General features: G+C 36.7%; 2 protein-coding genes across 2 annotated transcripts in view; one reads left to right on the top strand and one right to left on the bottom strand.

Annotated features, from left to right (window-relative positions):
• The first annotated feature begins 1,193 nt into the window (after positions 1 to 1,193).
• On the top strand, positions 1,194 to 16,679 carry cdc40 (cell division cycle 40 homolog (S. cerevisiae)). Its single transcript, XM_004083491.4, has 15 exons — positions 1,194 to 1,409; positions 2,085 to 2,171; positions 3,298 to 3,427; positions 3,509 to 3,595; positions 3,762 to 3,901; positions 4,636 to 4,732; positions 5,047 to 5,186; positions 5,677 to 5,751; positions 5,952 to 5,997; positions 7,857 to 7,958; positions 8,851 to 8,966; positions 9,561 to 9,694; positions 12,011 to 12,087; positions 14,881 to 15,025; positions 16,199 to 16,679. The coding sequence occupies exons 1-15, from the start codon at positions 1,218 to 1,220 to the stop codon at positions 16,374 to 16,376; spliced, it is 1,746 nt and encodes a 581-aa protein (XP_004083539.1). The 5' UTR covers positions 1,194 to 1,217; the 3' UTR covers positions 16,377 to 16,679.
• Positions 16,674 to 23,908, bottom strand: part of mettl24 (methyltransferase like 24) — a 24,030-nt gene continuing 16,795 nt past the window's right edge. The window contains exons 4-5 of the mRNA XM_011491621.4: positions 20,685 to 20,910; positions 16,674 to 17,613 (exon numbers count right to left, since the gene is read on the bottom strand). Of these exons, the coding sequence (XP_011489923.1) occupies positions 17,266 to 17,613; positions 20,685 to 20,910 (574 nt within the window). The 3' untranslated portion in view covers positions 16,674 to 17,265. The remainder of the gene's footprint in view (positions 17,614 to 20,684; positions 20,911 to 23,908) is intronic.

Here is a 23,908-nt window from a genome sequence, read left to right as displayed (position 1 = left end):
AAAACTATATGCTTAATAAAACAAATGGGGACTATTTAGTTACATTCCACTTAGCAGTGATTACACAGAATATACATTATCCACATTTCTTTAGAATTGGTTGAAAACATTATTATAATATATTCTTATCATATGCCAATGTTTTCTGACTTTATGTTGTATTTTCTTCACTTTTTTAGGGAAATTGTTGCATAACTCTGTGTTACAGACTCATACATGCCAAAAAAAAGTAGTAGTTGCAAACTGTGTTATAATACAACAGATAGGCAATATTGCTCAAGTATAAATGTGTCATTCTTAATTATGCAAATTACACATTTCAATGGATTCATGGCGTGCTTTTATTTTTGCAGGCTTGCTGCTGACTGCAGTGTTTTGTAGGCGCTGTAAGAACCAGAACCCTTGGATCTATTCTGATCCTATTTAACTTGTACAGAAGAGGCTTGGGACCATGGACAGACAGAGAGAGAGAAAAAGGGCAAAGAAAATCTCGACTTTAATCTCAGAATTTTGACTTTTTTCTCAGAATCCTGACTTTTTTTCTTCTCAGAATTCTGACTTTAATCTCAGAAAGATTAACTACGGACGCCTGTGAGCTATTTCCTACAGTTACCTTTAGCAACACTTGAGTCATAAACGCTGGAGTGTAACTAATGCCCTGTTTCAGTTTCTTGTTGAAGGCCTAAAGTTTAGTTTAAAAAAAAAAGCAATTGTCATTTGTTAAGTTAATGGTTCTTTTGAGGAGAAAAAAAACTCCTAAAACACACACAAAAAAGAAGAACAAAATAGTCAATGAAATTGATCAGAACACATGGCTAAAAATTGTGTTTAGTGCATTGGGGAAAAAAAGCTTAAAGTTGCAATGAGAAAGGAAAACAGTACATTTTGTTAGTTTTTCATGATCTCACTGTTGTGGAAAAAATACATTTTGGTCAGCTGTAAGACCCATTGCTTAATATTTTTTAATTAAAAAAATAGCATGTCTATAAACATGTTTATGTGCTACGTCACATTATGCATGTTATAAATAGATAAATAAATAAAATATATTAGTCTTACAAGCATGGTACCCGCATTATAATTGGTAAACACTCATAACTTTAAAATTGTCCTAATTTTTGATATAACGAGTTTTTACATTTTTTTAAATGAAAGTTGAATAATTTTGTAACCGGTAGTCCCGCCCTCGGATTTCCGGTAAATTCACAACATTCAAAATGTCTGCCGCCATATCTTCCCTCGCTTCGTACGGTAGCGATTCTGACTCAGAAAACGAGTCAGAATCAAATACTAGTACAGAACAAGCTGACCCGATGGACTCGGATGCAATGGTTCACCTTAAACCGTTGCAATCTGGTAGCATAATGTCTTTGGCAGTTCTCAATTCTGCCCCGGAGGTGGCTGTTAAGGTAAGCTAAGGCATCTAAGCTAACTCACGTTAGCATAAAATGTAAAGTTTGATGACTGCTCCTCGACGACAGTTTTTTACATGTTGATAAATGTTGGGTAAAAGTCGCGAAATCTATAGTCAGGGTTTTAAATGTGTATAAGAATTCATACAAGTCAACTTATGAACACAAATCAAGTATAGACCACAAATATGAGCTAAGGCAGCAATTACACAAGTGTACATGATGATACATTAAAGATGTATTTACTGGCCTCTTACTAATGCTTTTTATTAAGTAATAATTTATTGGTTAAAGTTTTTGATATTTGCGTCTCAAGCGTACGTAAATTGAAGTTAATCTTACTTTATTGCTTTTAACGTTGAAATCTCCCTATGTTTTCATATAGCTATTAGTGTCTTAATTGAAAATAATAGGTTAATAGTATGTAGAGATGTCTTTATTTTTAACTGACAGTGTTCTCCAAGTTAGTTACAAACTAATACATAACTGATATTTTTAAATGTTTCAGAACTGTATGTAATGACCTGACATCTGTACTACTCAATAGTTTTTTTTAAACACTTGTGAAAATGGAGTGTAATGTAAGATGACAATATTTGGCAAAGTATTTCACATGTCCCTTGATAATTTTGTTAGTAATGACTGATAATCATTTGTTTGCGTTGATGGTAGGAGTCTGTTGAGACTGGTACACACCTGGATCCCACTTTGAAAGAAGTCAGTTATAACCCGACATATGAAACTCTGTTTGCTCCTGAGGTAAGTTTGTAGTCATTCCACAAAGGCAAATTCAGAATAATGTTACCAACGAATGTTTCTTTATTTAATCAGTCAAATTCTAACAAATGTGACTTGTATTGGGGAGAAAAAAAAGGAAAACTTCTCAATTCAGTCAGTATGCAGCAGAAAAAATCACCAGCTTTACAATTTACGATTTGATGCTCAGTCATTGTTTTCCTACCGATAGTTTTGTCATTTGTCATTACTGTTATCATAACATATATTTATAATAATCAAGCCCAGTTTTTGACAATAAAACCAAGCTTCCTGGTTTCACTGAGGTGATTTATTATGGATGCAGCCTATTATATATATATATATATTTTTAAATTCTATGAGATTGAATTCTAAAAACCTTGATTTAAAGGCTTCTTTTTCGACACTACTTCCCTCACTTATTTGAAAAATCCTGGAAAAAGAATTAATTTCCACATAATTACATATTCAACACTAGATTATTATTGAAAAATATGTGGTTATGTTACTTTTGGGGAAAAGATAAATTCACAATTTTCTATCCCAGTTGAATTTTCTTTTGTTTTTCATATTCCTCTAGGTATATGTGTTTTCTAACAGATTAAAAATAGAAACAAATTTGTCAGAATCGATAAAGATGAAAAGACATTTTAAAGTTGTGAGAGTGTTTGACTAAGACGTTTTTTTTTTTATCTTAAAGGTTTATAGTTAAAAGTTAATAACAACAGGATTATGCAGTATTTCTGACAAAAATGATGGTAAATACTTGTTAAATAAATAAATACATTCCAGTCAAAATAGTAAAGGCTGGATTTACTAAATTAAATAGTAGTTTTACTTTATGGAACTACAGATGGGCTCTTCTCCTGCTTCACACAAACCAAAATTTCATTAATAAAAATGTATGTTGTTTATGTAATCAAAACATACAACTATTGGCTATTTTTATTTCTTTTGGATGAAAAAAATCTGGGTATGTTAGATGTCATGATTTGTTTTTTTATTTCCAACCATCTACAGATGAATTTTCAAAGCGGAAAAACTTTTACGTGAATACAGAGTGACACATGAATTAACAAAGGACTGTGGGTCAAACACAACTGTGTTAATTAGTCTTGTTTGTTCCTAGTTTGGACCAAAGAACCCTTTTCAGACGCAGCAGATGTCCGCCCCCAGGAACATGTTATCTGGATATGCAGAACCAGCTCACGTCAACGACTTTATGTTTGAACAACAAAGAAGGACGTTCTCTACTTATGGTAGGGTTGACTTTAGGGTGGATGAATTCTTTCAAAGTTCACACTTTGAAGACCACAAACCCATATTTTATCTGTTGATAGGTTATGCTTTAGACCCTTCTGTTGACGCTCAGCAAATAACCACCACTAGCTACATCGGAGCGGTGGATGAGGCTGAGAAAAATAAAGGTATTTGTTGAAAGTTATTTCTCATTGCATCATTAAACCATAATCCTGTGAGCCCTGACCACCTGTTTACAGGTAGAGGAGACAGACGAGCTCATGGCTTAATGTCTGTCATAAAAATATTGGAAGATGTCATTGATTTGCTTCTTTGTGTTCACTGGAATTCCAGGACTGACCGTTTTTGAAAGCGGTCAGAAGAAGACAGAGAAAAGGAAGAAGGTTAAGGGGGGAGAGGCTGCAGATATTGATCATTTCCTTGGGCCGTGGGCCAAATATGAAGATGAGAAAAATGTGGCCAAACCAACAGAGGTGATGTTTTCTCTATTACAATGTACACTGTGACTCATATTTAACAAAAATTTAAGGACCGTTGAGAACAGCGAAGTCAGCCATTGATAAACAGATATAAGATGCTACAGATATTACAAGCTTTTATGTTTGTTTTTTTAAATTAATACTTGCCACATCGCACATACTTTGGGAGAGCTGTGTTTTAAAATTAAATGTACCCATTAGAAAATATTGATTCATTCATTAAATTCCCTTTTTTGCCATTTCTTGTAGTTTTAAGGCTAACAGTGGGTTTATAAGTTCTTTTAAGTAAATATTTAATTTTTTTAACTTTTGTTCAAATTAAATAATTAATTTATGGGGAAAAATCCTTAAAATAAAAAATAAAAATGAGTATTAGGTTGGATCCGATAAAGAACAGTTTAGCGAAAAAAGTTAGATGGTGTTTAACTGATCTGATATTTTACTGTCAAAGCAAGAATATATTTATAGTTCTTTGGCGCTTAAAAAAGAATCCGCAAAAAAATTCATTTAAAAAAGTGTTTATGGAATTTTTCTGTATGGTAGAGACATACCTTGAATCCAATGTTACCTAATGTCTTACTCTATGAAGCCACAACCCTCTTTAAAGTATTCTTTACACAAAAACACATGTTTGAGATGAGCTGCCACCTGTTGGCCTGTTCAGTCTTTGGATTGTTTGAAGGTTATGGTGTCTTGAGATTTTTCTAATGATGTATTTTCTTGTGCAGGAAGAAAAGAAGGATCTGGAGGAATACCTAGCTAAGAGGCAGAAGAGAGGAAAGAGGGAGGAAGAGTCTCCGGCAGAAGAGAAGACCATTCTTCATGGTATTTGGTTTTTTGATAGGAGTCTATAATATTTGTTGATTATAATTACGTTTTTTATATTTTAATGTTTAGAGTAACAAAGTCTTTAGCGAATTCTAATTCAAGTGTATCACAAAAAGATGGAATAATGCTTTTCTACTATCATTTTTCAGTAAAAAATCTGCTACTATGAGAAATTTTTACATCTTCTTAAAATTATTAAATTTCATTTGAACTATGAATGTTAAGCAAAGCTCTATGCTATACTGGATTGAAAAGTATTCATGTTTCAAGATCATTTCAAACACTTTTCCCCCCATTTGTTCTTCTCACAGTCAAAGACATGTACGACTACCAGGGCAGGTCTTACCTCCACGTTCCGCAGGACGTCGGCGTCAACCTGCGTTCGCCTGATGCTCCAGACAAGTGTTACCTGCCGAAGAAACAGATTCATGTGTGGTCTGGACACACCAAGGCGAGTGGAGCGGCCGTTAATGATGCTCACGCTAAAATTTTTTTTACTCTGATATTTTAAACTTTTTTTAAATTGGTGGACTTTCTATAGCAAGCAACAGTCCTCAGAATCTGATTTGTCATACAAATAGGTTTTAGAAAACCGTCTTTCCTATAAATGCCGATGTCCAGAAAAATTCCTCAAAGCCTCTTATGTAGTGAAAGTAACAGAACTATTAAGGAAAACAACTTTTTCTGTAAAAGTTCTTCAACAGCAACACCCTATTCTGATCTGAATGTCAAATTAATATCTCTTTTGGGTGAGGACATCAAAAGTTGGTGTTCAGCTTATAAGTAGGCTTTTAGAGTAGAAAAGAAAATTAAAGTTAAAATAGTTTGACGCATTTAGAAATATTTCAATAGCAATAGAAAGATTTTGATAATATTAGGGACAATAAGATCATGTTTAGATTCAAACAATGTTAAATATTGTTTTTGTTTTTTTCTCCCAGGGTGTCAGCGCGATCCGGTTATTCCCCAACTCCGGTCATTTGCTGCTGTCCTGCTCTATGGACTGTAAGATCAAGGTACATAAATATGTTTGGCTTCAGTATATGCTTTTTATTGGTGTGATATTTATTAAAAACATATCATTCACTTTTAAATTCTGTCAAGAATCGTCAATTTTGTTAGCTTCCCATAAAAATCTGAACATTGTTTCGATACAACCAGCTTTAAACCCCCTTTTGTTGTAAATGTGTGTCTAATTTGTCACATTTTTCCACAGTTGTGGGAGGTTTACGGTGAGAGGAGGTGTCTCAGGACATTTATTGGTAAGTGTTATTGGATTTATTTTTGGTGTCTCTTTCTGTTCTAAATTTTCTGAATAAGCTGTTCATGTTTTGGAGTCCAATTAACCCCTTTCTCCACCAGATCCCCAAAATAAAGCAATGTTTGTAGCATGAAACATTTTATGATGAGATCTTTTCTCATTCAGAAATGATGCAATCTAGTGGGGGTATATTATTTTATCATCTTCATTCTCCTTTTGTTCGTTTCTGGATGTTCCAGAAACATTTTTAGAGAGTGAAAGTTGTGATTATACAGCCTGTTTTTTAGGTGTCTGCTTGCAAAAATATACCAAGAATTATTATTGATCATTTAAAATAGTTTGATGTGAAATACCTTGTTGGATGAATGTTTTTGGCTCTTAGCTTAAACTGAGCCCAAACGACTGCCATGGAAACAAATAAGAGATATTTATATATTTATGTTGATAGTTTTGTCTCCATAAAGACACAAATTTCACAATAAAAAAGTGTAATTTGGTGTTTTAAGGTGTCAATTGTGAATAAATAAAATGATGAAAAAGGTACCTATTTATTATAACTAGTATTAATGGTTGACCACAGCGCCTGGAATCATTAAGTATTTTGTTATCTAACTGTAAGATAAGCATCAAAGAAAGCATCATCAGCAAAGATGTTGACTCCGGCTATGTTTGAGGTCTAAACTGGAATAAGCCCTTCAGTGACTGACTGTGTTTTCAGCGTTGCAGGAGCATTGATGTCTTCTGGTTGGAAATTTGCAGTTATATTTATGTTTTAATTTTATTTCTTAATTCTTATGGTGTCGGGAGGGTTGCTTGGCAGATAGACAACTTTTCCACACGTCTCACTGAGAGCACGTTGTCAGAGTAAAGATTGTTTGTAGCTGTGGCTCTCCTTGTCAGCTCCTTCAAAGAAGATGCATAATTCAGCAGCCCAGGGGCAGAAGAGGGGACGAGGGGCAGAAAACATTGAGATGGAGGGGGTGAAGAGCCAGACATGCGCTGTTTCTGTGAATGAACAGAGATGCATGCCTTTCTTCTCTTAATTCTGTAAAAACAATCATCAGACTAATGTATTTCTTCCTAAAGACAATTTCATGCTAATTAATCTTGGTAGTGATGCTTATTTTTTTACCAATTTTCATGTTTTAACCGCTGAAACATCGAATAGTGTTGCCTTGCTTTCCTAATTTACTGTAGTTTCAGTTGTATTGTGTAAAATCATTTGTGCATACATCTTTAAGACTGTCTGGTGCTGTAGTGTTTGCTTTGGTCTTTAATGAGCATGTGTGCATGAAGCGTTTGTCCTTATTGGAGCACATTGTTGATAAGAATACTGTTAGCCCACCGCAACCTTGTGATAGTCAGAAAAGAAAAGCCGTAGAGGTTTACTTTCAGCTTAAAGACCCCCTCTGATCATGTTTTGTTTTTAAAAACGTTCCCCATAACCCTTTAATTTTGATTATGCCACTTTTTTTTCCCCTTTTCTCCAGAATCAAAAACCTGTGTTGTTTTAGGACAGAGTTTCTGCATGAATGCTGCATAGATAAATGCATAGATAGCTTTCTGCATAGAAATTTGCCTGAGAGTTGTGGGCGGTTGTGAGCTCTTTTTCAAATTGCATTTTTGTAGTCTGCTCCTGATTCACAATGATTTGGATAAAGAAAGATTTAGAAATGCAATTTTGAGCTTACTATCTCCATCTTAAAAAAAAAATACACAAGAACACCAAAGACATAATTTTCCTGGTCTTTAAAAAAAATATGCGAAAATGACTGTTCGACAATTGTTAAATTGTCGTCATTTTGAGTATTTGTACGGCATTTGTCTGTTTCACTGAAGTGTGTATATTTTGTGTAATAGGTCACAGCAAAGCTGTGCGAGACATCTGCTTCAGCAACACTGGGACTCAGTTCCTCAGCGCCGCATACGACCGCCACATTAAACTCTGGGACTCCGAGACAGGTACGAGGGTCTCTGACATCAGTGTGCTTTCCCCAGAGTGACTAAATTCATGTTTTTGAATAAAAAATACAACTTTACCTGCATGGAGGGGTCCCCCCCCCTCCTCCATTAGGTTTTGGAGCTTCTCGTCAGAAACATAACCTAGCAGATGTTTTATTAGCATAAAGGTCAAAGCAGCAATCATTGTGGATGCAAAGGGGATTTCACATGTCAGACTTGGCACCCAGGGAGCAGTCACGTTCTGCTGGCTCTGTTTAAGCACACGTCTAGAATAATCTTTAGGTTGATTTAAAAAAGAAAATAACAGCGGGAGAGTTTCCATGACAACAGTTGTCTAAGTGAGCTTCTGTCCTTGTCACTAATATTTTTTCTTAGTTACTCAAGGGTGTTATACATGGCTTAGGATGACATTTGTAATCAGTTTTTCTTATTTACATATTTATGTTTTTTACCATCAAGGTGGGTAAAAGTTTGCTCCTCCAGCAGAGGGCAGAAGAGAGTTAAATCCCCCACTGTAATCCAAGTTTATGGCTCACTTTTGTACTTTTCGTTTTTTTTCTTCCGTATTTTCTTATCGCAGCTTTAATAATTTATCACACATTTCTTCCAACTGTACTAAAATGATGGTGGTAGCAGAGCTCTTATTACAATCATGAATCCCTGCAGGGTTTTCGGTCATTTTTCGTTTCCTGTTTGCCAATATTTCTAGCATTTGTCACAATCATTCACCTTTTGTGGAATGAACAAAAACTCTCAGGGGTTTTCAGTTTTACAGCTTGGTTTTCTTCACATAAAGGGATCCAGCAGAAGCTGCAGAATCCTTTTTTTTTTCTGGAAAAAATATTTCGGATTATTCCCTAGCTCTTGAGTTTTAATTAGCTTTACTCCACAGGCCAGTGCATCTCCCGCTTCACCAACAGGAAGGTGCCATATTGTGTCAAGTTCAACCCAGATGAAGACAAACAGAACCTCTTTGTGGCCGGCATGTCGGATAAGAAGATTGTTCAGGTGAAGAAACGGGAAGAATGAAGCTGTGCTGACCCAGCAGATGCATGAAACTGTACACAGGCAGTGCCCACAGGACCGTGAAATGCACTTGTCTCACTTTTTTTAGCAAGTTGTGTGTGAGTGGATGACAGGAATAGAGCAACTCATAAATCAAAGGCAACAAGATGGAAAAAATCTGCAAAAGGATAAAAAACATTCTGAAGAAAATTAGAACAATAAAGGTTTTCTATTTTCTTATCGGATAAACAATTTATAGAATTTGAAGTGTACAGACTTGTACTGTGACACCGAGATTTGATTGAAATCAAAAATAGAAATGAAGATGATCTCAGCCCCATTGTTTTCATTATGACCAGTAGATTTCCCAATCTGGCTGGTGTTAGTCATGCAGCACTTCTCCAGGTTGTGAGCACAGAAGGCTGCTGGCCTCAAGGGTGGGCTTTTAATGAAAGAGCACAACCAGGCAGTGCAGAAATGTGCCCGTTCTGGTTTCATGTCCACAGAGTCGTTTCTGGGTGGTTTCCTTTCACTCTTTAGCGGGAAATATGATTCCTCACTGTGTTTCCCCCCCCCCCCCCTGCGTGTGTGTGACAGTGGGACATCAGGACAGGCGAGGTGGTTCAGGAGTACGACCGCCACCTGGGCGCTGTCAACACCATCACCTTTGTGGACGAGAACCGGCGTTTTGTCAGCACATCAGACGACAAGAGCCTTCGAGTTTGGGAGTGGTGAGTACAGTTTACATCCCATAATGCAACACCTCGTCATTGTGACCATTTCGTCAAGGAATTTTAGATAAGAAAAAGAATACATTAAATCAAGTGTTAGTTTCAGCTAATATTAGGGCTTTCCTCATTAGTTGCACTTTTAACCAGAATTTTTAAATCAACGATCCATCTAATGTTTAGGTGTTTTTAGTTTTCTTTATAATGTGCAGTAAGAAAGTGTGGAAAGAGCATACAAAACTTTTTTTCTTCAAAAAAGAAAAACAAGAATAATAAACTAAGTTTCTTATAAGGGGTAAAAAAACAAACATGTTTTTATCAGGTCACAGATGCACATACTGATTACTCAGCTAAGCTTAAAAGAACAGAATTATTGTAGAAAAATGAAGAATAATTAGGTACCAGTGAAGATTCTAGGCTTGTTTTAAATGAGAGATATTACAAACAATCTTACTGTGATTTAAAAAAAAACCACTGATAATCCTCATAAAGCATCTCTGGATCTTATTTGTTGAGGTAAAGTTATGGAAAACCTTTAAGTTGAGTCATTAAAAGTAAAAAAGAATTTAGAAGAACTGTCACAAGTTTTTCTTATTAATGTTATTTTTTGCATTATGGTTTTGAAAATAACATTCCCTTTAGTAGAAGACAAGTATAAAGTAATAGGCTCAGGCTTCTGTTCCCTTTTTGGATCGTTTTCACTCCAGTGATGACATTTTTGTTTTCCACATGTATTATTGATGTCAGAATAAAGTCGAGCACAAACGTAAACCATGGAACTGCTGGAAAAACTAACATTTGGGGAAAAGTTAGTTCCCGATTAAGGAGATTTAGGCTTAGAAAAAGGTGCTTAACCTAAACTAAAGTGCTCTTAACAAATATGCAGAATTTCATGAACAGGATTATATTTGATTTGTGTAAACGTGCCGTTTGCAGCCTTTTTCAGTTGTTGTGTTGTTCAAACCTAGACAGACCAAGCTGGCCTCTAGACTCTCTGGGGTGTTGTGTGGAGCTAAACAAGCGCAGCTGTTTATTAGGATGGACAAATATTTAAAGATTGCCGCATGAACGAAGTGTCCCACAGATTTCTGGAACAGGAGGTGTGTGTTTTTTCATGCTTTTTCTGCAATCTTTTTCCCAGCTCTTGTTTCTTCTCTAGGGGATCTGTGAAGGATTTTAATTCCTAAAAGTTTCCCACAAACTTTTAGTCTGAACGAGGGGAAAAAAATACACTACAACAAAGAACATTCTGGAATGTCTTTTTCCTTATGAAACAACTTTCCTGTTGTGTGCATTACTGCTCCAATGTGCAGACTGCAGATTGACAAAGTTGTACTAAAACAAATAGAAGATAATTAAAAAAAAACAGGTTGTTTTAAAGAATCCTGTTTAGCAAATCTTTGGGTCTTTTGTTTTCTGGCTCAGAATGTCATTTTCACACATAAAAGGTCTCGACAAAAGACTCCTTAATGTGCAGCAGAAGTTTATCAACCAGAGGGCAGAATGTCGGTTTGTTTCAACCAAAACAAAATGTACCCGTCTGTTTTTTTTGGTGCCTAATCCCTCGAGCTACAAACTTTCTGATATGAAACGAGTATAGATTTAAGTTTTGTCTGATTGACTCGTCTTCTAACAGTGATTACATATTTCCGTTTTTGTTCATAAGATTCACTTTAAATGTGATCATCTCAGGAAATAACTGGACAATGTTCCAAAAACATAATTTATTCTGGATTAAGGCTGGGAATTTCCGATTTAACACAATTTATTAAAATTGAGTAAAATATCCTTTAATAACTAAATCTGTATCGTGCCGTTTAACTGTATATTAATTACATTAAAATGAACCGAAAAGTTTTGTTTTGAGGAATTATTAACACATTTTCTAAGTCAAGTTTAATTTCAAAACATTTTTTAAATTCTTCTAAATAAGATAACTGTGTGCACATTGACAAAAGGACCCTGAAGGGGAAAAATACTTTAAATTTTTAACATGACCAAGCAAATTAGCAAGCAGTTATTCTGACAGATGCCAACATGTGGCCTGAAGATCATTCAGAGCTGCAGCAGAGCATGTTAGGACTGGGAGGAGGGGAAAAAGCGAGGGAATTCCTAATCCGTTCCTGGTTGCAGTCATGCTTCAGCTTCAGGAGCACCAGGGAGGCGCCAAACTTGATATTATTATTTCACCACATGTGTTTGCATTTATTTGAAATCGTACAATCAGCAAACGTGAAGAGCGAGTCTCTCCGAGGTCGGCACAGATTCCGTCTTTGTTCAGCTGTCATGTGCAGACACACTGTTCTGTGTCTGTTTTAGGGACATCCCTGTGGATTTCAAGTACATCGCTGAGCCAAGTATGCACTCCATGCCGGCTGTGACTCTTTCTCCCAACGGTGAGTATTCAAGTCATGGCAAATCCCTCCCAAACACACCGCAGGGACCCAAGGGAGCAGAAGGCCGCATGATCACGCTGTGATCACAGCCTTCCAGAGCTGGTCATTTGCCAAAAACGCTGATGATGGGTTTCAAGCGTGGGCTTGGACAGAGTCAGTCAGCTCCTAAAACACTCAAACGCATCAGGATGGATGTGAACGAGTTTGTTTGGGCAGCTTTTATTTATGTCAGTTTAGGTTAGAGATCATTCCACTATGATGATGAGAGATTGTTGTGTAGCATCAGTCAGACACTTCTACTACTGCTGTGCAGCACCAGATTGACGCAGCTTCCGTTCCAGTTTTCCAGAGAGTTTTTTTTTTCCTCTCCTTTTTTTTAAGAATTGTTTATTTCTGGACTTGTGTGTCATGCTACGTTCACACCGTGCATGTGACGCGCGTTCTTGAATGCGCCAAACGCGGATGTCACTCAGTTTTTCTTCAATTTTCTGATAGTTGGCACTTTTGTGAATGACAAGGGACGCCAACCACATGTCACCACCAAATCGGAGTTCAACCTGGTTTAGCTTTCATTGCGCGTTCAATGGACTTGCGCTTTGTATGTAGAGCCCAAAAACAGTCGTAGAAACTTGCGAAGCGAGAAAAGCATGTTTACGCGTGTTTACATAGACTTTTTAGTGAAAGTGATTGCTTGAACGCACGTTGAGGGCGGTGTGAACGTTGCTTCAGAGTGTTTTGATAAATCACTTCACCATGTCGGATAGTAGCTTGTTCTCTTTTCCATTCATTTCATTAGTTTTCAGAGATCACACACAAAAATGGATTACCGCAACGTTCTCAGAAGTGGAAGAGTAGAACCAGCGTAGATGGCAGACTTCTTCAAAAAAAAAAAACTTTTTTTGAATGAATGAATAAATTCTTCCATTTGTCCTAACAGTTTTCTTGTTTGTTTTTTTTAAATTAGGTGCAGGTTTTAAAAATAAAGTTCTATAATGTTATGTAAAAAAAAAAAGTGGTTAGAGATTTTTGGACCTCATGTGTTTTATAAAGTTGGAAAAAGGGTTTATTAAAGGAAGTGACTAAGTCTTTGTAAATGTCAAGCTGCTCCTTTAAGGCAGAACATTTAGAAATTATTGTTACAATTCAGGTGCAGGAACTGTTCTTTTTTTGTTCTAGATGTTTTGTTCTATTCATTTATTTATAGATTTATTTTTCTCCACAGACACTTATCTGCACGTTCAGTCCAATATTAAAATACAATGAAAATAATTAACAATAATGAAAGAAAAAATGCATAATTTTGTGTTTAGTTTATACTAATTTGGCTTTTTCTTTCACCAGGAAATGACCTCGGTTTAATATAAAAAACCCTAAAAGGATTATAGATACTAAAGCTACTTTAGGCATGTGACGCGTGTTTAAGAACACGCTAAATGCAGGTTCTTGAACATTGCGTTCTCACTGGACAAGCAGGAAGGGGCTTTTTCTTCTTCTACTGTTTTGTAGATTATGTCCACCACCTGCAGTCGGAAGAGATTCGCTGCAAATTATCTAAGCAGTGCAAGTTTCACGACTCTTTCCCCAGGCTTTGTCTCTCACAGCTCGATTCTGATATATGAAAGAGTCATTTAAGTTTGGCTAGGTACAAACCCCAATTATTTCTCCTCCATGATCATTATTTAAGGGGACCTCCATCCATACAACACCAAATCAGGGTTTCACTTAACTGTCAACACACATTCAATGGCCTAGTGTTTTGAACGTAGAGCCTGAGAACAGTCTTAAATATGTGCGTGAACGTGAGCGTTTTGAACACGGAAGCCCAAAATGCACGTTCACATGCATTTACATGGACTTTTCATTGGAAGCTGTGCGTGAACACGTGCTGCTGAGGGCGGTGTGAATGTAGCTGGTTAATGTAACACTTACATGGTGTGTGATGAGAACACTGCATCTGAGTCTTTCATGAACAGGACAAAACATTCCTCATCATCAGTACTAAACACTCCTCTTCAGTCTGGAAGTCCCCGTTGAGTCCGTCATCACTGCCAGCTCCTCTTCCTCCTTTCTGTGCGCTCCTCTCTCCTGTAGGTGCTGTTCTAATTTGTCCCGACATGATTAGTTTTTCCTCTCCGTGTGAATAATGAACGTGCTCTCAGTGGGAGGTGGCTCCGTTTTCCTTCTTGCCTAAATAGGACCCCCACCTCCTCCCTCGGCGCCTCATCCGGAGCGCTCTCCTCTGTCCGCTCTGTTTTCATCTCTGAAATAGACACATCCCAGCCTCTGTTGTGATACTGCTCAAGCTTTCATGCTCTTGCCTCCAACACACTCCAGTTTTGTCAGCACTTGTCTTTTTTATTAATCTGATGTTTCCCTTTGAAGGATGTGACAAAGGCTTGCCAGTGTTAGACCCCTCTCATATCATATTAATTTTCCCCATGTTTCTGTTAGAAAGGGCAGTGAGCCGTGTAATACTCCGACAGAGGAGGGATTTTTTCTCATCAGCGTTTGGGACTCGAGACTGTAACACTGTCAGGAGCTGAAACACAGTCTAAAATTAAATTAATATTAATAAATAAATAAAAATGTCTTCCAATTTGTTCCCCGAAGTGCCTCAATATCCAGTTTAAAAACATCAGAATGAGAACTTTGCTCTCTTTTTATTTAGAAACAACATGGTGAATTTCATGTACAGTCAGATCAAATCTGTGTTTTCACAGGTTTTAATGTTGTCATTTGTCACTATAGTGGTTTCTTTTAATACGTAGACTAATTTCTCTTTTCGTTTTTCAGGTAAATGGCTGGCATGTCAGTCCATGGACAACCAGATTCTCATCTTTGGAGCCCAAAATCGCTTCAGACTGAACAAAAAGAAAATCTTCAAAGGCCACATGGTGGCCGGTTATGCATGCCAGGTGGGCTTTTCCCCAGACATGAGGTAAGAGTTTTGTGCTTTACCTGCATTCACAAACAGCATAGGGTCTATATTTGTCATGTGATAAATGCAAGGAAATGGGGAAAAGATGTCAATAAAGCGTGTGTTTTCTTGGGTGCTCTGCATTTACCAGCATTTCAAATAAAACACCTTAAAATTGGAGAAATAAAAAAAAAATGTGCACAGAAGTGCACGTCTGTAATGCAATAAAAGCACAAGGGGAATCCCTCATATCATTATAAATATCAACTGTCTTTTGATTGAAGCAGACGTCTGGCTGCAAAGATCAATGAGAAATGAAAACAATTCAGTTGCCTCCTCCAAAGGATCAAACAAACATTATTTTATGTTTTTCATGTCATCTGAATCTGATGACATGAAAAACACATGTAGTGAACGAAAATGCTGTGCCAAGAGCCTGTGAGACCAAGAAAAATCTTTCATTTTTTATTTCTAAAGATGAATTTTATTTGTTTAAAAACCCACTCCTGTGAAAATTGTGTTTTTTAACACGTTTTTGTGGCATTTTTGTAAGGATAGAGGACATATAGTAAGAAATTTAATTTAAAAATTGCATTTCTGAGTATTTCTTTGTTCAAATCATTGTGCATCAGAATTATTGCTGCTCTGCAGAAACCATGTCCTAGAAAACAACAGGTTTTTTATTTGTATTTTGGCTAAAACAGCATAATCATAATTATAAAGGTATAGCTTTTACAATAGATCAAAATCAGAGTGGCATTATAAAATGTCCTATTTTTGACATATGATCTTTTTGTTTTCTTTTTTTAGTTTTTGAATCACAATATCAGACTTCTTATAGGATACTAACATCTGCTCATAAAGAGCAGATGGGGGAAAAATCTGCCTCATATTTCCTTTAATGTTAAAAAAAGAGCCCCAAATTTAGACAGTCCAAATCCCAAATTTCAGCCAGCGCATCAGTGTAAAACTTCCCCTCTTTTCACCCACCACCTCTGACTAGGTGTCCTCCCTTTCGTCTAAATGTCCATGGCAACACCACAACATTTGAGCTGGATATATATATAAATATAAATGTATTTTGAATCCCACCTTTTGGCAGGTGAAAGTGAGTCACAAGTAATTTTAGTAAAGTGCTAATCATGCCCTCCTTTTATTTTTCATTTTCCCCCTAAACCAATACTCCTCCATCAGCTACGTGGTCTCAGGGGACGCAGACGGAAAGCTCAACATTTGGGACTGGAAGACCACCAAGCTCTACCACAGGATCAAGGCTCACGACAAGGTGTGCATCAGCGCCTTGTGGCATCCGCACGAAACCTCCAAGGTCATCACCTGCGGCTGGGACGGACAGATTAAACTCTGGGACTGAAGACGTCTCAAATTCTGTCTGTCTGGGTACATTCTCCTAGTTTGGTGTGAAACACGTTTTGCGGCGAAAGCAAAGGACTGGTATCCAGTCTTCTTGTTTTTATTTCTTTCATTCATTCACAAGATTCTAACGGTTTCGCCTGTGATCACGTGAAAAAGAATAACTTTAGTATCTGGACGTGAAATATTAAATTCTCAACCCTGTTTTATTCCAATTGTGGCGTCCTATCCTGTTAGCTTAATCTGTTTTTGGTCAAAATGTTTTTCATCATAATTTGTGGAAATAAACATTGTAGACTTTTTACCTGCTTTGAACATGAATTAGTGTTTTATTACTCATAAATATGAAAAACTCCCATCATAAATACTTTGACAGTTTGTGATCAAATTTTCTAAAGCGATAAAAGGAAATTTGATTAAAAAAAACTTTCAAAATGTTCTAAAGTTTTAAGAGGAAATTAGCTTCTTTATGCTCATCCCTAACTCAGAAAATATATATTCCTAAAAGAAATGGACACAAAAGTCACAAAGCCAAAATAAAAATGAGTGAAAAATGGTCAATATGAAAAAACTGTCATTTTACAGCTGCATGCCCGCCAGGAAAAAGCTGCAGTAGCCATTTTTCTCTTCTATCAAATCGCATGAGAAGATAAATGTATCTAAAAAGCAGTTTTTAACCTGAATATTTGCAGCTGCTACCTGAGTTACACTTCTTTTTCCAACTTTTACATCCACTTGTGTCTAAATCTCTGCATCGCATCACATGGCGCTTGTTGACGGAATCAAGCTGACCTGCAGCCACTAATCCAGCAGAAGCAGCTTCTGGAGGGAATGATTCCAGCCTGCAACACCAGTCCGTCAGAGGCCCGAGCAGTCTTCTAAAGTCACATTCATTCACTTTTTGGTTCATCTGAACTTTGAACCTCTGAAGGCTTCCACTTCCCCCAGCTCAGGATGTAAGCGCTGCTGGCGTTTAGGATGTTTTTATGCAGAAACAGATAGGGCTTGGATGGATTCGTGTGCGTGTGAAAAAGATGGAAACCAGCATCTTCAAGTTCCTTGAGAAGGCTGAACCAGTACCGCACCACAGACGGGTCATCGCCGCCCACCTCAAACCCGGCCCAGTGCAGATGAATCTCCAACAGCAGCTGACCCACCGAGTCCAGAACTCCTTCTAGCACTAAGTTCTCCAGAATCTTCCATTCTGCACTTTCCATGTCTACTTTTAGCACATCCACCTGTCAACAAACCAAAAAGTCTGTTAGATTTAGGCAGGAGCTGTGAGAAGAGAATCTTTCTAAGAAAATACATGTCCAGGAAAACATGCAGGCTCAAAGTTAGACGTCTATTTTTAGGAACTTGACTTTCCTCTGAGATTTACAGCAGTTTGAATTGTTCATTGTTACATTTTTATATGTACATCTCACAGAACACAGCACTTTTACAAACTCCCCCTCCGTTAGAATTTTCTCATTGACTGTAAAGATAAAAAATGAAATGAAATTAGGTTTATATAATTAAAAATTATAATTAAAAATTGTTAAAATAAACAAAAACACCTAAATTTGTTCATAGAAATTACCAAATATCTTTTAAATATATATATATGAAATGGTGCTAAAATGTATTTATTTGGATTAAAAATGTTTCTAACTGCGTACATTTGTATCTTGACATATTTTTTGGCAGGTTGTTTAAATACATTAGAGCAATTAGCTTTAGGACCCGCTTTAGATCAATGTCTTGCTCATTAGTGGAGCCAGTTAGGTTAATATTTCAGACAAATCGTTACCAAAGGATCCCCTCCTTTAGAAAAGCACATTTGCCATGAAAATCCAATATGGCGGCCATACAATTGATTATTAGTAATATATTTTATTTCTATTTGCCCCAGATTCAACAATATGGGCTGTTGACGCACAAAATGCTGTCTTTTAACCTGAGGGATACGTCCAGAATAGTGTTATATACATTTATTATACATACACTCATCATCACAAAAATGCAACAATTTGCATTTTCTTAAGCTGGACTTAAAAAGGTTCTAAATAGAGCTTCAAAATGCAAAAAAAATATGTTTTTTGCTGATGATTAATTTAGAGTAAGCTAAATGAAAAGGACTGTCCCTCTGCCTTTAAAAGCCAGAATTTGCACCAAAACTTGGATTTAATTATATTTTTTTAATAAGTACAGTAAACGTCCAGTCAAGGTCTCCTGATGCCAAAAGGCAAAAATAGCTCCATTTCTTTGAACATGGCAGAATTGTTGAGGTGCATAAGCAAGACCTTTTAGAGCGCATCATTGCTGGTGAGGTTGGACGCTGTGAAACGGTAGTTTGAAAGATCTTCAGGGTTATGACACAAAATAGTCAAGTTTGCCACTTACCTTTTTTTAAATGTCTGTTTTGAGGGCATGTCAGGATTTTTTTTCTGTGTTATGGTCCCTAAACATTTGATCAGCCAATGAACAATCAATTTCAGTTAAATTGTTGTTTTAATTAAATTATTTTGGCCTCTTGATCCTGTATTTTATTCTTTGAACCTTGTTAAAATGCACATTCATGCAATTTCATAACTAGTCTTAAAATTTTGATCTTGTGTATTTTATATATATTTAATACACTGGATTTTCTTGTGGCCAAGGTGCTTTTCTGAAAGAGGGAATCCTAAGGAACATCCATGCCAAACTTTGTACTTGTATCACAAAATGACTATTTAAATAACTGGTTCCACGACAAAGGCTAATAGCAACCTCATGCAAGAGCAGCAGATCTCTTTACATTTGAGTTTTCTTTGATAGAAAGAAAACATTTCAGTTTCCATAAAGCTCACATGTCTTCTCCCCAGAACAAAGAGGATTCCTATGAGCCAGCCCCGCCCAGTTCTGATAAACATCACTTTACTGGCATCTTTAAAGTGAAGTAACTTCCTGTCTGAGGCTTTAGTCCCACCAAAGTCTGTTTTCTCAGCTGGTCACAAATCCACATTTAGCTTTATCGAGTGATTTTTCTGTTGCAGAGGTTGATCAAAAGCTTTTCAGAAAAAAACTACTGCCCCTCCAGCACTGTGTACTCCCATTAAAACCTCATTACGAGGATGCACGCATGGCTTTGCATTCAAAACAGACGAGCACCGTCGCCTTCAGAACTGCATGCTGCGCACAGGGTTGCTCATATGTTCTAACAGAAAACCTCATAAGTCTTTAAATATGTCACATAAGGAAACTGTTTGGTTCACAAACAAAACAGCAAGTAATAAAGCCGAACCTTTGCACAACACCCTGATTAAAAGTACGATTTAGTTTAGGATGTCTGATCTGCCAGCCAACAGTACATTGATCCTATAAGAGCAGAAATGTGAGAGGATAATTCTGGGAATCTTTCAGGTCAAGTGGGAAATTTTACAACTCAAGATTCTGTCCTATGCAATTATTTTTTTACCCCCAAATATATATCTTTATATGCCAATTTTTGTGATTTGCATCCATCTGTATAAATATGAATACTTTGGAAATACTTCCAGCCCTAAATGACACGTATCAGGATGGATGAGGTTAAAAGAAAGATTAATTAAAATCAAATCAATCTCTTCTAAGAAAACTTTTTTTTTTACTGTTTCTATCATCTGCCAGGTGCCTGGAGTTCTTAATTCACTCGAATTTTCACTCCGATGAATATAGTGTTCTACCATTTTTCTAATGATGAAGGACCAACATAAAGAAAATTAAACTTAAAATTCAATTTCAGAGTATTTCTTTATCCAAAGTCTTTTGAATCAGGAAAAACCTTAAATATAAATGACGAGTTATAATTAAATACAAACACAAAAGACTTTCATGCATGTTTAGTGGTAAGAAACACATCATTTTGACTTTTCTACATGAACATTTCCTGTTTAAATGATACTTTGAAATGTTCACCATGGATGTGTTACTTGTTTTAGGGTAAAGATGAATTACAAGCATCCTCAATTTTAGAAATTTTAAATAGCAAAGAAGATTTCTTGTTGGCTTTTAGTCGTTAATTTTTTCAAAGCAGCTTTGTATTGATAAATCAATACATGTATTAGTATGCATGGCAGTAGTGTGCTCGGTTGGGTAAATGATTGATCATATGGAGATCCTTATCACAGGAGGAGGAGAAAATGTGGATAAGCTTTGAAAAATGTGGTAGTAACAGGAGAAAACTTCATTCACATCATGGAAGAATGATAACATAATCCTTATGTTGTGTTTTACCTTTTAAAAAGAAATGACTTCTTCAAGTACAAGTTGGATCATAATGCACCCAAATGTGTTGCAAACTCCTTACCTTTCTGTGCCCAAAGTCATTGAGGATGGTAGCTAGTTTCTTGCTGTTTGCATGCTGATTCTGTACCACAGCAGCAGGGTTGGGATCCCTCCAGTCCACAGAGAGACGGTGGAGCCACATTTCAGCTTCCTGCTGGTGGAGCTGCTTCAGGCTGGGATCGAAGCAGTGGACCTGACACCCGGATCTCCCAAGAAAACGCTCCAGCGACCAGTCACTCACTCCCAGCCTGCAGCACAGGATTCACAAGCCTGTGTTTCTAGTAAATATCACAAAAGTATCTCAAAAGTGAATTATTTCATTTTAGACTAGAAATTTAGACCTACTGTCATCAGTGAAAAATTAACCTTAAAAAATGTATTGAGTTCCTGAAATAGTTACCCAACTTTTGCAGATTGAGTCATAAAATTTATAACTGAAAAACTAAAACATAAAAAAGGCTGCTGATGCTTAATTATAATAGATTTTCATGTGCCAACTGTTTTCTTGCATCAGTCAAAAATGTCATTCTGTTCTCCTTTTCTTCTACCTTAACCAGCAGTATTGAGTTTTACCCAGGGTTTCTTTTTTACCCCCCGTGTCTCATTTGTGCTGGAACTATATTTATATTTATAGCAAACAGCACTGAGCGAAAATGCTTCTTTCTATTAAGCACCAAGCCGACGGAGCAGATGCCTATTTCTTTGTTGAAAAACTGGGAAAATAAAGGTGAATCTAAATCTGTTTAGAAAAGTAACCATTTCTAGAAAAACACAAGGTACTGAATAGTTTCCTTTTCATGTGTGTGGTATTTCTGGTACGTTTCTGCAACTGTTGATGCAAAAAGACCTCCACAGACTGTGGACAGAGTTGTGTTAAAGCCTTTGTGTGCCATTTGTGATAAAAAAGAAAAATACCTTTCAGTGGATATCTGCTTTAAATGAGCTCATTTCCATTCTGCAGGATTCTGTGAACTTCAGTTTGCTCCTTTACTTATTATTATTATTATCAATGTCTTTGTCTCCTTGACTGGCAGCCTCCTCACATTAGCATACTCATGATCCATTAGTGATGAAGCACAGGTATTTTTGTTTCCCCTGCTGTGCTTTAGCCCACATACCTGCTGTAATTTTACTGCTGCATGCCCGTCAGTCTGCAGGAGAGGTTGGTCAGGGAAGCATCAAATCAGTAAAGCACAAATCGTTTTCAGCAGTTCAAGACAGTTATGAGCTCAAGAGCAGCTCAGTAGCATTCATTTTAAGGAAATTGGATGGATAATTTTGACAAATTAACCCATCCTATCATACCATGTGCAGCGTTTTTGAACAAGGGCTATGACAATTCTGCTGTAAAATGACGAATTATGGAGAGGAAATTGCAGTAAAACTCCGTGATGTTACCTTTTTAGAAGTATGTGTTGACAAAAATACAAAACCAATTTGGACTTTGGGAATTTTGTTGGTCCATTTAAAGGTCCACATATGAACCTTACAGATCCAGACATGGACTTTGTACACTAAGAACACACAATCAACGGTAGAAGTGCACACTAACACAATCACGTATGGTAGAAAATCTCTATATTTTATTCCAATTCAATGACTTTAGTTTTCTCTCTTGGCTAACCACAGTTTAATATCCTCCTGACTACCAGAGAAATAAAGAGATGTCCAGGCACATTTTTTAACCCACCAAAAACTACAATTCCCAGACTCCCACCCCGTCACATTTGGTTTTGTATAAAAAACCCTTATGTCCTCTATAGATACCAAACTGAGTAAACTCAGTAACATGCAGTGGTCTGGAGATATTCAGGATTAAAAAATGTTCTCTACAAAGGAGAAATTTGCATTGCTGGTAGTCAGGAGGTTAAGAAGAAAACACTAGGAACAAAAACTTCCAGGATGGAGAAGCTGCTTCTGGTTCATTTCTGCCTCAGCTTTCTTTTGCTGATTTGCAGAGTGAGAGGATTTAGAAATAGTTTTTTTTAGGATCTTACTCTAATCCTTGCAGCTGTGATAAAAAAAAAAGAAAAGAAATTGCAGCATGAATGTTAGCATGATTGTTTTTCATTTTACATTCCTTCTTGGAAAAGAAGAGCAATGTTGTTGATGTATTTGGAAAAAAAGATGAAAAGAGGAAAAGTGCTGTGCTGCATAGAAAAAAACCTGCATCTCTTTCACACCACATGCCCTCCAGACCGACATGCAACAGACCAATCAGAGGCCAGCTGCTCATCTCGTCCGGGCAGAGTTCTTCAAGGCTCATTAAACAGCATGCAAATAAGGTACATCAGCAACACACAAAGTGCAAAAGGGAATGCCCACCAAAGCCGTGAAATAAACACGATGGCTTTTTTAAAAAAAATATATCATGTTTTAAGGTGCAGCTGTGAACTAGTTTTTGACTCACACAGCAAAAAACTCAAAATCCAGAGTCAAAAATATGACCAAAAAGTCAGAATCTAAGTAAGATTGAAGATTGAAATTGATTTGCTGTTTTACTGAAAATTCCTTAACATTCTTTGTCAATTTATCCAAAAATCCTTCAGAATAGGGCTATTTTATTTATTAACGGTCCAGTGAGCCCACTTGGACACCTATGTTTTTATTGTGTATTTGGTATCATTGGCTATCAGCCATTTAAAAACATTGACTTCAAGCACAACTGCAGCATGACTCCCATTCCTTCAAGTATCTTTTATTTGTCTAAAGCTACATACACACCACCTTCAGTAACACATGTTCATGTGATCAATTCCAATGAAAATTCATAATAAATGTGCATAAACGTGCGTTTCAGGCTTCCACATTCAAAATTCTCGCGTTCACGTATAGCTACACAATTGATCATTTTCGGGCTTTTCATACAAACTACATGGCCATAGAACATGTATTGTCAGCTCAGCCAGTTCGAATTTTGACCAATCAGGGAGATTTAGTGACTAGCGTAAGTGTTTAATCTGGTGAATCCAGCCTTATGACATCTGTTTGTTTTTCAAATAAAAATAAAACAAGGTCAATCTTCTGACATGATGGTATATGCGCCATTGTGAGGATGCTAGCAATGAACAGAACCGTTTTCGTTTTGTGCCCAAACAATGCGATTTGCACCACTTTGACCTTTCGCACCAAGCCTCTGCCAACTGTAGGTGGCGGACATGCGCTAGTAAATGGTGGAAAAAGAAGAAGAAGAAGAAGAAACCCCTCCATGCTTGTCCAGTGTGAATGTAATTGTTTTCTTGAACA

Source organism: Oryzias latipes, chromosome 24 (assembly GCF_053564925.1).
Source record: "Oryzias latipes strain Hd-rR chromosome 24, Olatipes_Hd-rR_3.1".
Taxonomy (NCBI): Eukaryota; Metazoa; Chordata; class Actinopteri; order Beloniformes; family Adrianichthyidae; genus Oryzias; species Oryzias latipes.
The sequence above is the reverse complement of the archived record's forward strand: the minus strand, read 5'-3'. Positions and strand labels throughout refer to the sequence as shown.

Excerpts from the sequence above, each read along its gene's own strand:
- cdc40 (XM_004083491.4), top strand. The coding sequence starts at position 1,218 with ATGTCTGCCGCCATATCTTCCCTCGCTTCGTACGGTAGCGATTCTGAC. Across the intron at positions 2,172-3,297 it reads AAACTCTGTTTGCTCCTGAG|TTTGGACCAAAGAACCCTTT; the intron begins GTAAGTTTGTAG and ends GTTTGTTCCTAG. Across the intron at positions 12,088-14,880 it reads TGTGACTCTTTCTCCCAACG|GTAAATGGCTGGCATGTCAG; the intron begins GTGAGTATTCAA and ends TTCGTTTTTCAG.